Below are 15,757 nucleotides of genomic sequence, written 5' to 3' on the forward strand. Positions count from 1 at the left end.
CCGACGGAGGGAAGGCAGCTTGCGAAGCGTTCCCAGCATACTTACGTTCTTCGGAGAAGCGCAACGGTGCTGTGTCATGCAGGAAGTTGAGCAGACGGAGCAGCTGACCTACACGGAAAAGCTTCAGCAATTGGAGCAGAAGATGTACCATTCAGTCGATGCAATGAAATGGAGCCGACCATCAAATGCGCCTAGCAAATAATAGGCTATGAATTAATTCTCCTTTTGTAGTGTCTGCACCGATCCCCTGTCGACCCATTGCTCCTACCAGTTGTCGTCGTCCAGCAAGTAGGCTTACTTGTTCGACGGTGCCGTAGTCAAATCCCACTTCTCAAAGAAGTCAATGACCTTCTCCGTAAAGTCCAAGGAGCGATCAGTGCAGTTCTTCTTGCCAGAGTCCGTATTACTGCCTTCCATGATCGGCCAGCAGTGACCCAGTTCTGTCCCATGGTATTGCTGCACTACACCAGAACGGGAATCGCAAGAGTAGGACCTGATATCGTAGTTGTCCGGCGGGCTGGATATGGTGTCCCGCGGGGTCGATGCACTGCAAGTTCTTTCTTTCCACCAGGTGGTCTGTTGGAGTTGCGTTAGTCTTGAGCATCCGATACCATATGGTCGAGGAACATACCCATTCGCCAATGCGTGGCGTCTTGCCCTGACTAGTGTCCTTTCCAGGGTAAGGAATGATACCGTCTTTGTCGCCGTGCGCTTCAAGAATAGCTCGCTTCTTCGGGCAGTTCCCCTTTTCGTTGTCCGTGTACAAAGCGGCTGCCGCCATGGCGAATGCTGCGAATTGATCTCCATTATCGTCGCATGCCAGCGTGTCGACGAAGCCACCGCCATCTGGGAGCATGTCAATCGTGCACTCTCGAGCGCAGATTACAGGAAAGCTGTTGGACTCACTGCTCTTGCCGGAGGCATAGACCCGGTCTGGGTCAATACAATACTCGTCTTTGAGGTGCGACACAAGCTTTGTCACGAAACTGAAGTCTTCTTCCTTGCCAGTATTGGCATAATTGGGTCCGAACCATGCTCTCTCCTCATCTGTCTTCCCGATCACGCCTTCCGGATCTGATATTTGTGTCAGCGTGCTTTGTGGAAGCCATACGTCCAGAGGACCACCCACAAGCTACAATGTATTCCTTGCCACGAGAATTCTTGTAATACAGGGAGTTGTTGTGTTGGAGAATTGGAGATCCACCATGTCCGTGGAAGTCGATGATCAATGGCCAGAGTTTGGCAGGCTGATCGTTGTAGTCTTCGGGAATCCAAATGCTGTAGTTCCTTTGCTCGTTTGGGGCATCGCCCGTGTTGATGATGTGATGAGTGTCCGGGTTACCATTATATCCCGGTTCGTGGTCCTTGTGCGCAGCACATGTGCCCGAAGCACGACGCTGTGGTAGAGTCGATGCTGCCGCCAAGGAGATGACATATCCGCTGAGCAGGATAGCTTTGAACATGGTGGCGATGTGATGCGGGAAGAGAGGATGAAGAAGGAAGATGGTAAATTCTCCTGCTGACGAGGCGGGCGAGGAGCAGATATATCGGCGGCTGCGAGCCTCCTATCTAGACCGTTATAGGTAGTGGCACGCCTTGACCTGCAGTAGCTCAGATGCGGCCGTGGGAAGCCTGACGGTGGATGGTATTATTCGGCGAGGTTGCAAGGCGTCCTGCCGGCCCATGCGGTGAGGATTGTCGATTTCCAGAGCAGCGGTGTATACCTCCCCATTCATGAATGCAGCGAAATGTTTGTAAGCAGATGATCGACCATAAGGCGTCCAAAGGAAGACAAATCGAAATCATCCGGCATGGATGCGCGACACAAATAGACACTACCGATGACCGGTATCTTGTCAGCGGCGGATACTAGATCGCGACCCGGACTCACAAAGGACAGTTCGCATGAAACACCGGGAAATTGTGCCCAGCAGCGGGAAAGCCGATTGAAAGTCAGGGTTCCTTGAAACTCAGCTTGAAGCCGACTGCAGAATGCTCTCGGGAGTCGCTGTCCAGCATGAACATCCAAAGTCCCTATGGCTGACAGCGATGTTGGAAGCGGCAGCATATCTAGCCAGGACCTGACCACCCGTTCGAATTTGTAGAACCTGGCGATGTCTCCACACGCTGATGTCTCCACACGCTGACAGGAGCTGAGGAGAAGCTCGCTCACTACGTCATCGAATCCACTTTTGTTTCGGCATTTTGTCGTGAACACGAGGGGACCAGAAGCAGGATCCTTGATGAACAGTGCAAGCAAGTAAGGCGTAGTCCAACAACTCGAAACAAGTCTAGCCAAGATGTATCTCGGCCTCGAGAAGAAAGTAATACTGGTGACCGGTCCGTGGCGTCAATCCTTCATGCCTCCGACCCAGCTGACATGAACACAGGCGGCACGAAGGGCATCGGCCGAGCCATTGTTCGATCCTTCCTTAAAGAAGGCGCAACAGTGCACTTTTGCTCCCGCACTGCGAAGGACGTCGAAGCCGCCAATGAGCGGTACGCAAAGGAGCATCCGGATGCAAAGGCGATCGGTGCTGTGGTTGATGTGACGAGCAAGGCATGTCGCACAACTGTATCTTGATGCTGACTCTGCTGACGCAAGCAACAGGACAAGCTCGGTGAATGGGTTTCCTCTGTGGCCAAAGAGAGCAGCCGCATCGATGTCGTCGTTGCCAATGTATCGTCGTTGTCTATCGAAGACAGTGTTGAGAACTGGCACTCTGCCTTCCAGACCGATATCATGGGTACCTACCACTTGATTCAGGCCGCCCTGCCACATCTGGAGAAGACAAAAGGCAACATCGTCACCATCTCGTCCGTGAGTGGCCGCGACGTTGACTTCACCGCTCCAGGTCCGTACGGCACCATGAAAGCCGGCTTGGTCCACTACACTGCCCAGCTGGCGAGGACCTTGGCGCCGAAAGGCGTTCGAGCAAACACGCTTTCTCCAGGCAACATCTACATCGAGGATGGTGTTTGGGGCGATGTTGAGCGGAACATGCCGGACTTGTTTTCGTCTCAGATGGCGGCCAATCCGATGGGTCGAATGGGTAAAGCTGAGGAGATCGCGGACACGGTCGTATTCCTTGCGAGCGAGCGCGCGAGCTTCATCAGCGGCACAAACATGACTGTTGATGGTGCGTTGTGTACTGGAGTGCAGTTCTAGACACAATTTTGCGAATGGACTTGCCGCACCATGTTCAAGTCTGCTGAATATTGCTGACGGTGCGAAATATGTGGTACTGCCGTTCCCTGGACGTGTGGGTTGATTTGCGTAATTGAAGCAGTATACCGATCGTGAAACTTGACCAAGATACTCAGGGCAACGAACTTGTGTTGCTGTCCTGCGCCGCTTTCTCGCTCAGCTCCTCGACCCATGTCTCAAACGCCATCTCACCGGCACGGACGGCTCTGAGCGGCAACGTGCGCTTGCCATTGACCTCACCTAAGCTTTCATCGCTGCCTTGAACTGGAATCCATGGCTGAGGGTGTGTCAGGGGTGCATCGTCCTCACCCTTCAACTCCACAGCAATCGTGAACGTGCAGCTCTTCGGCAGCACATCGAGCGAAGCACTACAGTTCGATAGCCTGCTCATCGTAGCTCTCATTTGTTCTTCCAGATCCACAAGCGGCAGAACAGATGGCGACGATCCTTCCACGTCTGCACTTTCCAGAGGCACATCCAGGTCTGAAGTGGGCACCGTCGGGAAGCGAGATACGTCAAACATGAAGCGTTCCAAGGGCTTGTTTTGCTTGCTGTATATCACAACTGAAATTCTGTCCACGGTGCCTTTCAGCAGCTCTGACTCCACAGATGCTACTGCATCGGTGATCCATTCGCAGACTTTCGGATGCCGACTCTGACGGACCGCGAAGTTATATCGTCTCGCGGAGAGGAAAGATGTTTGCGGGTAGATTCCGCGCTCGTACAGAATCGTGTGGATGGCGACGACGAGGAAGTCCGTAAAGCTGGCCACAAAGAGGCGGAAAGTAGGCGCTTCATCCGCCATGTTCTCGGCGCGACACTGTGATAGACGATGTTCAGTCCATGTTGTGATGAGATGGAGGAAGTGAAGGGACCCAGAAGTGATCTGTCGTCCCGTCGTGTTTGATCTGCACGGATGAGTCAGCAACACGTGTTGAAATTGAATTTTGGCTGAAGTGTCGCGCGTTTCGACCCGCAGACAGAAAGAAAGAAACCTGGAAGACATCAATTCTTCGGAGCTTCATCTTCAATTCTCAGACCACTCACCTCACGTACGGACTTGGCCAGATTGAACTGCCGGCGCAGAATTCATCAGCGCTAGTCGACAAAGGTCAGCCGCCGGAGCACACACTCCCGGAACCGCGCAAAAGTCTCCGACCTTCTCCTCCCCGACGACGTGGGAGCGTTACTGGAGTCTCGCCTGGGACAATTCTGCATTCCATGTTGCATCATTAGGTCAAAAAGTCAGGAGCTAGACACTTCCCAAGATGGAGCAGCAGCTAGTGACTTTGCTTAGCGACACGCAATCCGCTCAGGAGACGACGCGGAAGAATGCCGAATTCCAGCTGAAACAGCTGTATCAGAATGTCGACTTCCCACTAGGCCTGATCTCGGTCGGATCACATGCGGATGTGCCTGTCGATGTTCGACAAGCAGCGCTGTTGTACCTGAAGACATTTATCTTGGCGTGTTGGTCTCCTCAGTACGACGAATTCTCTGGACCTCTGTACGCCGACGAGACGAAGAAAGCTCAGGTCCGCCAGAGACTCCTGGAATTGGCATTGAGCGGACAGGATGAGAGGAAGATCAAGAGCGCCGCAAGTCTGGTAGTCAGCAAGATTGCTACCTCAGACTTTCCGGATGAGTGGCCAGAACTTCTGCCGAGCGTACTCAGCGTGGTCTCCACCGGCGCCAACTCCCAGCTACACGGAGCTCTCAAGGTCCTGAACGAGCTGGTCGACGACTGCTTCAACGAAGAGCAATTCTTCAAAGTTGCTCGGGATCTTGTCAAGGTTGTGTTTGATGTGGCTGTCAACGGGAACCGAAAGCCAACACTGCGAGCACTGGGCGTCTCAGTCTTCAGGTCATGCTTCGATACCCTCGAAATGGTGATGGAGGACCACAAGATTGAAGTCAAGGCGTTTGCAGTTGAATCTCTGTCGACATGGCTTCCCTTCTTCCTCGAAACGATGAAGACGCCTCTGCCACCATCACCGGCTCAGACACAAACCGCAGACGATGCATCTGCTGCTGAGTCATACCGCGGCCACGTCGCGCTGAAGCTTCAAATTGTCAAAGTCCTGATGCGAGTACGCTCACTCTTCCCTTCTATCCTCTCACCTCAAAGCCCTGCGCTGTTTTCCGCTACGTGGCAGGAACTTCTCCAAGTACAAGGCCAATACCAGCAAATGTACATTGAGGACGACATGCAAGGTCGCTTGGAAGACGCCGATGGTCTGCCATATACTTTGGACTTCTTGGTGCTCGAAGAGCTCGACTTCATGCAGGCATGTCTGCGCGCCCCGCCGGTCCGGAAAGAACTCGAGCAGCAATTGCAAGCATCCAATGGCGGCCCGACCTGGATCACTGAAGTCATGAAGATTGCGGTGGCATATGCACAGATCACAGCCGAAGAAGAAGGCATGTGGGATTTCGACGTCAACGTCTTTCTGTCGGAAGAGGTCAACGTCACTGCAAATTACACACCCCGATCAGCTTGTGGAGACCTCATCATCAAGCTTGGCGAATGGCTCAGCAGTGCTACGGTCGACGGCCTTTCTGCGTACACGCGGAGTCTGTACACCGAGAATGCAGGCTGGAAGGCGAAAGAGGCCGCTCTTTACCTGCTCACGCAGCTGTTGGGAGACTTTCAGGACGTGGAGAAGCACGTTGGGCCAGAGTCCGCAAACAGCTATGTTGACTTGTTCAAGCACGCCATGCAAGAGCAGGACATTTTCCTGAGAGCGAGAGGCTACCTGGCCGCAGCTAGCTTGACGCGCACATCGGGCGATGCGCTGCAGTCCGTGGCAACTTCGTTTATGGAGGCCTCGTTGCAAGCTATCAGCAACGACGAATCCGAGATTGTGAAAGTGTCATGCATTCGGGCGCTGCAATTCTATCTGGCCTCGCTTCCGTCTGCTGCGACAGTGCCTCGTCAAGCTGCCATTGTAGCATCGCTGTCAGATTTCCTCAGCACGCAAGATTTCAGCGACGTGGTCGACAGCGACGACTTGTTGATCACCATCATCGAGACTCTGCGAGACACCATCCTCCTAGAGACTCGTAGCTGTCTAGAAGGTGGTGGTCTCGATCTACTCTTCACAACGGCGAGTCGAGGCGCTGCCAATTTTCAAATCTCTATGCTCGTGACCGAAACGTTCGAGCAGATCACTGAGACTGTCTCGGAAGCAGGTAGTGAGGCATACGCCCAGCTCTCTATCAAGGTCTTGCCTTCGCTGATGGGCGCATTCGATGTTGCATCTCTGACCGAAGAGAATGCGTTGGCAAATCTTGCTGCCGAGCTTTTGGCCGTCCTTGCAGAGCATGGCTCATCACCTTTGCCGGCAGGATTCGTGACGACTGTGATGCCACGACTCAATCGACTCCTCCTGGCTTCTCAAGACGATGAGCTTCTCAAGTCGGCCACCGCGGCGGTCAAGCACATGCTCCATCACGACTCGGAGCAGGTCTTTGGCTTCCACGATCAAGATGGCAAAGGCGGTCTTGAAATGCTTCTCATAATTATCGATCGACTCCTGACGCCCGCCGTTGATGACCACGGTGCAGCAGAGGTCGGCGGTCTGGCAGCGGAACTGGTTGAAAAGGCAGGCTCGGAAAAGCTCGGACCGTACCTCATGCAGCTCCTTCGCGCTGTCGCCGCCCGTCTTGCTACCGCGACTCAAGCGCAATTCATCCAGAGTTTGATCCTCGTATTTGCCCGGCTCTCGCTCATCTCAGCTTCGGACGTCGTTGGCTTCCTTGCTGATGTTCAGCTCGACCAAGGCACTGGCCTTCAAGTGGTCATCAGCAAATGGCTTGAGAACTCCGTCAACTTTGCGGGCTACGAAGATATCAGGCAGAAGTGAGTTCACCGCATACCTCACTCGAACATGTACTAACCTCGACGCAGCGTGATTGCTCTATCAAAGCTGTTCGAACTCGGCGACCCTCGCATCACAGCAGTCCAGGTCAAAGGAGACATGATCGTGCCGACCTCAGATCGTATCATGACCCGTTCCCGCGCACGCAACAATCCGGAGCAGTACACGATAATCTCAGCTCAGCTCAAGATCATCAAAGTTCTGGTCGATGAACTTCTCTCGGCTTCGGGCAATGCACGCAACATCGACGCCAACAACGCAGCCGAGCTCGATGATGACGACGAAGACGACGATTGGGAGGATGATGGCGGAGACTTCCTCGACCTGGGTTCTGGCATGACAAAATCGCAGTTGATGGCATATGCTGCTGAAGACGGACCGGGTACTTCTCGCGGCAGAGACGACGAGACGCAATCCTACCTGGTGCAATTCTTCCAGCAAGCTGCACAAAAGCCGGGCTTCACCGATGTGTTCAATGCCTTGACCGCAGACGAGCAAGAGAAGCTGCGAACTATGAGCGAGTGATTGGCGAGACATTGGCAGAAATCAGAGGGCCCAACCACTGCCTACATCATCAGGAAAATTGGAAATTGGGCGGCGATACTGGCAAGGACATAATGAGATACCCCAAAGCCTGAATGAAATAGATCGCCTTCGTTTGAAGTTGTGGACAATTGTAGCTTGGCTACGGAGGAAACAATTGCTGCTACAATGTTTCGCCATGCGTGACAAAACGCATGACCAGTGTCGAGCTTGGTCCCACCGCACTGCCTTCTCTGAGCCATGTCCTCAACTGCTCAACCGCCCAGCGCAGAAATTACAGCAGGCAGAACCTCCACCTCTGTGAAGTCCCAGATTGTGCTTGAACTACCCGACGTCCACGCCTGACCAGTCCAGAACGTCCTCGTCTGACCCTGAAGTGCAACATATCGTTTGAAGAACCCAGCCTTGATCGCATCCACTGACACGGCCAATCCAGAAGGCGAATGGTTGTTGAAGCAGATGATCTCCGTCTCTTCCTCCGGATTTGGCAGACTGAGCGCTTTCCGGACCCGACCCACGGAGTCAAGAATATCAGCTTTGATCTCTTCGTCGGTTACTGGGCTCGGACTGGAATGCTGTACACTGCGGAGGCCTTGAATTGGCTGGTAATCCACGCTGTAGATACCCGGCAGTGGAGGCAATCCGTAAGTGGCGTGCTGGTCGTAGTTGATAATGGTTGTGTTTTCGGGAAGTCCGGTGTTGGCGATCACGGCGTTGGAGTAGTAGCTGTTGTTGAACTGGCCGAAGAGCTGGTTCTCTTCATCTGTGAGGTCGAGAAATGGACTCAGCAAGTCGAGTTTCGGTTGAACAGTGATTATGAGTATGGAGGCGTGAATAGTCTTGGTGCCTGTGGGCGTTGAGACCACGACCTCGACGCCGTCGTTGTGACGTTTGATACTGGTCACCTTCGAGTTGAGAATCAAAGACTCCTCGCCTAGGTATCGCTGGGCGGAATCCCCTACAAATTGTGTTAGATCTGCTTTGCGTGTAAGTATCAGGGTGTAATTCTCACAAAGTGCCTGCGTGTTGCCGTTCGCCTCTGAGACTTTAGTCTTCTTTTCCCGCGCCTCCACCTGCATTGGATTGAAAAGCTTCATCATATATAGAGTTGGCTGGGCGAGGATATTGCCCATCCCTTGAAACTGGCCAAAACCATCATACGCCAGTGGTCCAAGGTCGTACTTCGCCAGGAATTCGCCCCACGGTATCAACAAGTCTTCCGGTACTGGGTCAGGAAGATGGTAGCCACGAAAGAACTCCGGGGAGTATTTCGCCAGCTGGACCTTGTACCTTTCGAGAGCAGCGAGAGAGTCGTTCGCATTCACGACTGGCCACTGAGGACCGAGCTCTCCATGTGCAAAGTCCGCCGCAACGGTCTTTGTCGCAGGTGACACGGCACCGAGTGGAGCCAGAGGAATTTCCAGACTGGTGAAGAAGTTGTAGACCAAAGACGTGTTGACAAGAACCTTAACGCCGTAGTCGAAAGTCTTTCCGGTAGCTTCGTCTTTGTATGTGTTGGTGTTGCCACCGGGTCGACCCTGTTTCTCCACGACCGCCACGCTTTTCCCCATCTGTTGTAGGCGAACAGCTGAATACAATCCACTGGAACCACCACCGAGAATCACCACATCACGCTGAAAAGTCTCGCCCTGATCCGAGCATTGAGCGAGAGCGGCCGGCAGAAGCAGGCACTGCAGTGCCGAGAAGAGTAGGTACTTCATCACAGCTGTGTCGTGAAGAATGAACTCACAATTCTTTCTTGGCGCTTCGATGTTGGCAAAGAAACGACATGGTTATTATGATGAGAAATGTGAGGACTCTTGGAATAGCTTGTACTTGGTTGATCCCTGATCCGATTCGGCGACACCCCTGACTCATGGAGCTTCCAGTGCCGTGCTTTTACCGGCACTCTGTCTGAACTTCCGCACCAGAGATGAGAGCTGAACAACTGACCCGGCTCCGCTCTCGTCTGTGAGAGCATGTGGAAGTCAGACTGCGAACAGCGGTGCCGGAATGAACTTCTTGCGCAGGTCTCTCGAAGTCCGCTGATCGTGTCCAAGCTCTCCTGGCGCCGGACGTGGCAAACTCGGCGAATATGTGCCAATGTCCGTATGCATGGCGCCAGAAGCAAGCCGAACAGGGAGCCGCCACGTGTAGTTCGAAGCCCCGAAACGATTCTAGACTGGCGCCATTTCGCCTTACCGCTTGTTGTCCTTGCTCGCACATTGCATTGGAGCTCGGCATCTGGGCATGGACAGACGCTCACGCTGGTCAGATATGACCCTCGTGTCGCCAGCAGGTGACGGATTTGGTACAAAGCGGCTCGAGGACCGTCCACTGCGTCGGCTTAGCTGGGTGAAGAAGATGCAGACCTTGGTGAGCAGAATGGACGATGACGGGAGGTCAACCTCGTGCATGACTCAGCGATGGATGCCTCAGGCGCAAACAAATACTCTCGAAACGCAACGGCATAGCTGACCATGCCACATACTTCCGCCAAAGACGACTTGGTCAAAGGCGGCCATTCGAGGTCAGCATGAGGCTCGCGACTCTCTTCCTCTCGCGGACATCAAACTGATCCTCTCCCTTCGCAATGGCTGACTCCATCTTCACATCCTCACGCTTGACCTATCGTACAGTGAACGACTCTGACGATGACTTCTTGTTGCAGCTCCAAACCGACCCGGAATCGCAGCTGCGACTTTCGCCCGCGTTCTTAAACCCCCCAATCGAAGGCCTACGTGGAGGTAAGGAAAGCGTTCCATGCTGGATGCATGCTCGTGGCTATGATCTGGACCAAGGCCAGTCCCGGGAACCCCACCGGGTTGGCACCATAATGCTCGAAGGGTCAAGTACTATCCCCGAGAATCGGCAATCTGGACGCCGGGACTTGGGCATTAGCATCCTGCGGGATTCCAGGGAAAGAATATGGGACTGAGTCAATACAATGGCTTTTGAACTGGGCGTTTCGGTGGGGTAAATTGAGGAAAGTGGGCCTGATGGTCTGCGATTACAATGTCGGTGGGACCAAGCTGTACGAAAAGTTAGGCTTCAAGTTGGAGGGAAGACTGCGGGGAGAGATGCGGTACGACGGCGAGGGGGGGATGATTTGGTCTACGGAACGGTGGAGAGAGAATGGGAGGATCGCTATGGGAATGCTGAAGTGGAAGTGGAGAAGTCTTGATCGAGTAAGCTCGTCAGTGGCATCATTGTGGTCAAAGAGGACGACTGAGATCAGGTACCGTAACAACGTCTTCATTGCACCGAACCACGAAACTGTCTGACCATCCGGAAAGCGCCCAGCGACGCCAACCCTCCGATCACATGAGGAGTTGTGTATATGAAGCGGCCGCCAAGATCCATCTGTCGCCAAAATGTTTTGTAAATCGACGGTCGGTGGCAGAAATCCAGCTCCTTCCTGATTCGGACTAAGACTGCAGGCAGACTGAAACACTGCGGATCTCATACTATGAAAGGTCACCTACCCGGAACGTACTTCTGCAGGACGCAAATCATGGTGTCGAGTTGAAAGAGCCGTTCATAAATATCGACGACTTCTCTACTCGGCTTTCGTCGGCGACGAGCTCACTTCACCGTTTCCGCCTTCCTGACAACCTTGTACTCGAATACAAGACCGCACTTCGCAAGGGCAGCTACGAGGATCTCAACCTCTACTTCCTCAGTGACATCCCCGGCGGCAACCTCGGATCCTGCACATACCCTCAACAGAACATCACCGACCTCGCGCGCAGGCGAGATGGCTGCTCAAATCTTGCTGGGACGCTTCCGGGAGCTGAGACAACGGATTTTGATCTTGGGAAGACTGCTGTGCACGAGACTGGACACTGACTTGGTCTGTTTCATACTTTCGATGGCAACAACTGTACTGGTGAGGGCGACTTTGTTGCAGATACTCCGGCGCAGCTCACTCCGACTACCGGGTGCCCCATCGCGAACCGGACGGATTCTTGCCCGATGCAGGAGGGTTTGGATCCAATCCACAATTACATGGACTACTCGAGCGATGTGTGTATGATCGAGTTCACTAAGCTGCAGTGTCTTCGCATGTTGAAGACGTTCGCGGAGATGCGCAAAGGAAGGGAATGAGCGAGGTCGGGTTTCGAAACTTGCAAGGACAGTGATGAGACATCGGAAACGGGTGCAATACTGATGGTATCGAGACATTGCACATTTCAACAGATCGTGATGATGTTTATGAGACAATCAGAGCCTTCGCATTGCAAGTGGTCAGCTTTACAATACTCAAAACTAGTCAACCAATCGATCGGACATACACTCACTTGGACGACTTCTTCGCCGCAACGAACGTAGCAATGGCATCCATCAAAGCCGGGCTGAGACAATCATAGCTCTCCAAACCAGCCTTCTTGAACGCCGACCTGATCTCGTCCATCTTGGACGGCTCCGCTCCTTGTTCGATGACACTGCTGACGAAAGCGGCGAATTGCGGCTCCTACAGAACAGAAGTATAGCGGTCAGCAGGTGTTTCACAGACTCATGGAGGAGGAAGGATTTTGAGACGTGCTCGAAGCCTTCCATATTTGACTGCATACCTGCCATCCCTTCTCCTGCGAGAGCTCAACGTGGATAAAGTCCAGACCCTTGAATGGATGATCTTGAACGATTCGGCCGAAAAGGTGCACGCCGCATTCCTTGCAAGCGTTGCGTTGAATCGCTGCCTCCGGGTTGACGATTTTGAGCTTGTACTCGTTGGCGGTAACGGAGACGTTGTCCTTTGACACGACTCCAACGAGAGAAAACAGAGAGCCAGTGGGTTTCCAGCAGAGCGAGCAGCCGCAGAAGTGGTTGTGGAGGACGTTGCCTTTGATTGAGACCGTCACTGGCGAAGAGGGGCAGTGGCACTTTAGTGTGCCGCCGTTGAAGTTGTCGCTGCCCTTTTGGAAGCCATTGTCGAGGATTGGGTGGATATTGGGCATGTTGGCGGATATTTGCAGGTGTGTTGGAGAGACTGTGGATGGATGGGTGAGCTCCAAAGTACCTGCGGGCACTTCGAGCTTTATCTAGGCGCAAAGCTGTGTCGACCAGGATGTTGTCAAGCGGAGTCAATGCGGATGCATCTTAAGCGGGGTCAATTGCGAATGTTCAAGAAGTGGAAGGATTGTCCTGGGATGCGAAAATGATTTGCGAACCCAATGGAGTAACCATTTCCCCTCGTTCAGAATCCTGTGGGACAGTTTGCTCTATCCCGCGGTACGTCTGCACCGACTTTTGAGCTGTACCTGAGCTACTTCTTGGACCAGTGGGTCAAGTGTGCATAAGCAGCCACGGAACGCCCGGTTCTTGGACAAAACGCTGGTGCACAAGTCTTGTGGCCGTGCTCCGACTGAGTCGCAACGAGCTCCCACGATACCTCGCCGCAATCGTCCTTGAATAGGGTCGTGAATCCCAGTGGGCCTGATCACGTTGCACTGGACGCTTGCCGCTGTCTTGATATCGATCGAAATCAATGATCAGTCTCAGTTCGTAGTCTTTACGCTGTCGATGCGAATGAATGAAGTCGACTTAAGCTCATATCAATGCTCCACAAGCGCGTTGTCAAACATCACCTTGATGGTCAAGTCTGTGCAATATATGGCCGCTCGAGCCTGGCCGCCTCCATCATCGTCCAGACCTTGTGACCGGTACCTTGTTCGGAGCAGCATGCCGGCCATTGGAGCGGCGCTTGTCAAGGAAGTCATCAATTCGGCCTAGGAGTCCGCGAAACGGCACCCTCCAGCACACTTCCAGACCCGCAACCTGACCTTGACCTCGACTGCCGACTGCCAACGATATGTAATGACATATCGCGAGCGTGCTTGTAGGTTGACGCAAGTGCGTCACAAGCGACTCGCGAAGCAATCTTGTCATCCAAGAGCATTTGATTGTCAGACTTCTCCCCACATCTTCTGCGTTTGTCGTGTGCGGACTGATGCACAAGTAGCCTTTATCTGAAGCAAGCCATCAAGCGTTTGGCGGATTTTCTTCATGGCCGCCTGCTCAGCTGAAGTAGCACCTCCACTGCCATCATGGGCGTCTCGCACGTCTGCAGATTGCCTATCGAAGGAACGAACAATACCAAGCCCAGGGCAGCATGATGTCCACTGCTCCTCCAAGTGCCCAGTCCTTGAAATCGTTCCTGGCATCAGAGGGTTAAGCGGCCTTTTAGACAGGTGCCTGCTGACACGACATGCTCCAGACTCGACATCAGGTGCCAGACTCGATTGCATGCGCCGGACTCGACGGGAAGACATGCGCTATCATGCGCTCGCGATTCACTCCGAGCCGCCGTATAATCAGAAACAAGCATACAATGTCCAGTATAATGAGACTGCACTCCCTTAGGTGGAGTCGCTGGTTGCTGCACCGTCCTTCGGCACTTCAATTCCGTCGGCGTCGGCGACAGAATCGATTTCCAGCTCCGGAGGGAAGTCCAGCTGGCGGTCGTATCCCATTCGGTGCAGACTCGTGGTCACGCGCTGGCATGTGCTGGCATGTGGCATTGTGGGGCTCATTCACTCGGAGCCTCGATTCGTGTCACTGGATGAGAGTGAATACAGCCGCACATGCTGTGAAGTGGGCACACGTGCGCTAAGCGGGAGTTAGCGGGCCCGCTCTGTCGCGGCCAGGCAGCGACCACTTCTCTGCCTCTCCCACAACCTCATCAACCGCATCTTCCTCTTCTTCTACCTTCATTGTCGACATCAACCATCAGCTTTCTCCATCGAACTTTCGACATTCGAGTTCCACTTCCACCTTCTTCGTCGGCCTCCTTTGTCAAGCTTCATCAACGGCTCTCACCGTCGACCTCCGTCACCAGGCTTAATCGATCTCCAGTGTTGAGCTTCATCAACGACGACTTACGTTGGTGACCTGCGTCTCTCGACTCCTGCCGAAGTTCCTTCTCGTCCTTGACTTCACCATCGACCAATCGCTGGACCCCGATCGCCGAACTTCATCGAACTCCACCCTTTCCGCTCCGTTCCTTCTCCTGCGTTGTTCCTTCGAACCACTCAATACGATCAACTGCTCAGAGAATTATCCATTGCTCGGTTTCCTACCATGTCTGCAGCGAAGAAAGCCCAACAAGCTAAGATGGCTCAAGCACTTGCTATTGCTGCTCTCGTACAAGCACCAGCTTCTCCAATGAAGACCAAGCTTGATCACGAAGAAAGGGGCAAGCGCAGCACTGCATACAGGATCGGACCGTCTAGAGTGTCCAAGAACTCCAGCCCTAAGGGCAAAGGGAAGCTCAAGAAAGGTACGCTGCAGAAGAGCCCAATGCAGAAGTCTCCGCCGAAGCAGAAACGATCCACCGGCAAATCGAAGGGCTCCAACGTCAACAATCCGTGCGACTTCCTGGCACTCCACCCGGACGTCCGCAAAATCATCTACAAGTACGTACTCGCAGGAAGTACTCATGCCGATCTCGAACCAGCAGGCATCCAGCGGCCATCGCACCTCAGCAATGGCTACACCATCCCTGCCATTCTCAAGGTTTGCAGCTCCGTTCGTCTGGAAGCTGCTCAGGTGTGGTACCCTCAAATGACCTTTCTCTATTGCCACGAGAAGACCCTGCTTGATTGGCTCCGCCTGATCGGGCCTGCCAATAGAGCAATCGTCAGGACTCTCCGCCCGGACCGCATCCTCCAGTCGCAGCGATGGGCCGAGGCTGCGGTTGTGTTTACTCACGCCAGGATCAAGGATGCCGGCTTCGAAGAGATCGTCGAGGACGCTATCGAGGCGGCGTTCTGGAAGAAGTCGCCGGAGGTGGTGGGTGGTTCGTGTGAGGGCAAGTGGGCGTTTATTCGGGGCGAGAAGTGGGCTGTGGACGGGGCTGTTGCCGCATAAGAGAGTGTCGCCGAGGCGGACTGAGTGTATTGGCTGTATTGAGCATGGCGATGGTGTGCAAGGTGTGGGTTTCAAAAGGCGGAACGGAGCGGAGAGTAGTATATATTCCAGCGGAAGACTTCCCCGACTGCAGCGTATTTGGTCGAGCGGCCATCGATTCTGTCGGTAAAGGAGATGTAAAAGTTTACGGAGAGCGACTCCTTCGAGCTCTCGCGGCGTTAGTATTACAATGTCAATCACCCTTACAGCGACTTTG

General features: G+C 53.7%; 10 protein-coding genes across 10 annotated transcripts; 4 read left to right on the plus strand and 6 right to left on the minus strand.

The window, feature by feature from the left end:
* Positions 1–294: 294 nt before the first annotated feature.
* MYCGRDRAFT_95636 (uncharacterized protein) lies at positions 295–1,463 on the minus strand (the record flags this gene model as incomplete). The annotated part of the gene is made up of 4 exons (XM_003849723.1): positions 295–576; positions 632–846; positions 907–1,074; positions 1,130–1,463. 4 exons carry the CDS (start codon positions 1,461–1,463, stop codon positions 295–297), a joined length of 999 nt encoding a protein of 332 aa, XP_003849771.1.
* Positions 1,464–1,554: 91 nt separating this feature from the next.
* Positions 1,555–2,004, minus strand: MYCGRDRAFT_105689 (uncharacterized protein; the record flags this gene model as incomplete). The annotated part of the gene is made up of 2 exons (XM_003849722.1): positions 1,555–1,835; positions 1,892–2,004. 2 exons carry the CDS (start codon positions 1,905–1,907, stop codon positions 1,612–1,614), a joined length of 240 nt encoding a protein of 79 aa, XP_003849770.1.
* A 296-nt stretch (positions 2,005–2,300) lies between these two features.
* On the plus strand, positions 2,301–3,169 carry MYCGRDRAFT_95637 (uncharacterized protein; the record flags this gene model as incomplete). The annotated part of the gene is made up of 3 exons (XM_003849299.1): positions 2,301–2,340; positions 2,391–2,548; positions 2,612–3,169. The coding sequence occupies 3 exons, from the start codon at positions 2,301–2,303 to the stop codon at positions 3,167–3,169; spliced, it is 756 nt and encodes a 251-aa protein (XP_003849347.1).
* A 151-nt stretch (positions 3,170–3,320) lies between these two features.
* Positions 3,321–4,013, minus strand: MYCGRDRAFT_47222 (uncharacterized protein; the record flags this gene model as incomplete). Its single annotated transcript, XM_003849721.1, has 1 exon — positions 3,321–4,013. One exon carries the CDS (start codon positions 4,011–4,013, stop codon positions 3,321–3,323), a length of 693 nt encoding a protein of 230 aa, XP_003849769.1.
* Positions 4,014–4,476: 463 nt separating this feature from the next.
* Positions 4,477–7,614, plus strand: MYCGRDRAFT_47930 (uncharacterized protein; the record flags this gene model as incomplete). Its single annotated transcript, XM_003849300.1, has 2 exons — positions 4,477–7,070; positions 7,119–7,614. The coding sequence occupies 2 exons, from the start codon at positions 4,477–4,479 to the stop codon at positions 7,612–7,614; spliced, it is 3,090 nt and encodes a 1,029-aa protein (XP_003849348.1).
* A 272-nt stretch (positions 7,615–7,886) lies between these two features.
* On the minus strand, positions 7,887–9,353 carry MYCGRDRAFT_47119 (uncharacterized protein; the record flags this gene model as incomplete). The annotated part of the gene is made up of 2 exons (XM_003849720.1): positions 7,887–8,590; positions 8,645–9,353. The coding sequence occupies 2 exons, from the start codon at positions 9,351–9,353 to the stop codon at positions 7,887–7,889; spliced, it is 1,413 nt and encodes a 470-aa protein (XP_003849768.1).
* Positions 9,354–9,909: 556 nt separating this feature from the next.
* Positions 9,910–11,481, plus strand: MYCGRDRAFT_95640 (uncharacterized protein; the record flags this gene model as incomplete). Its single annotated transcript, XM_003849301.1, has 4 exons — positions 9,910–10,008; positions 10,304–10,379; positions 10,552–10,820; positions 11,137–11,481. 4 exons carry the CDS (start codon positions 9,910–9,912, stop codon positions 11,479–11,481), a joined length of 789 nt encoding a protein of 262 aa, XP_003849349.1.
* A 448-nt stretch (positions 11,482–11,929) lies between these two features.
* MYCGRDRAFT_87443 (uncharacterized protein) lies at positions 11,930–12,590 on the minus strand (the record flags this gene model as incomplete). Its single annotated transcript, XM_003849719.1, has 2 exons — positions 11,930–12,106; positions 12,207–12,590. The coding sequence occupies 2 exons, from the start codon at positions 12,588–12,590 to the stop codon at positions 11,930–11,932; spliced, it is 561 nt and encodes a 186-aa protein (XP_003849767.1).
* Positions 12,591–13,522: 932 nt separating this feature from the next.
* MYCGRDRAFT_105691 (uncharacterized protein) lies at positions 13,523–13,910 on the minus strand (the record flags this gene model as incomplete). Its single annotated transcript, XM_003849718.1, has 1 exon — positions 13,523–13,910. The coding sequence occupies one exon, from the start codon at positions 13,902–13,904 to the stop codon at positions 13,539–13,541; it is 366 nt and encodes a 121-aa protein (XP_003849766.1).
* Positions 13,911–14,712: 802 nt separating this feature from the next.
* Positions 14,713–15,501, plus strand: MYCGRDRAFT_95642 (uncharacterized protein; the record flags this gene model as incomplete). Its single annotated transcript, XM_003849302.1, has 1 exon — positions 14,713–15,501. The coding sequence occupies one exon, from the start codon at positions 14,713–14,715 to the stop codon at positions 15,499–15,501; it is 789 nt and encodes a 262-aa protein (XP_003849350.1).
* Between the last annotated feature and the right edge of the window lie 256 nt (positions 15,502–15,757).

The sequence above is a fragment of the Zymoseptoria tritici genome, chromosome 9 (assembly GCF_000219625.1).
Source record: "Zymoseptoria tritici IPO323 chromosome 9, whole genome shotgun sequence".
Lineage (NCBI taxonomy): Eukaryota > Fungi > Ascomycota > Dothideomycetes > Mycosphaerellales > Mycosphaerellaceae > Zymoseptoria > Zymoseptoria tritici.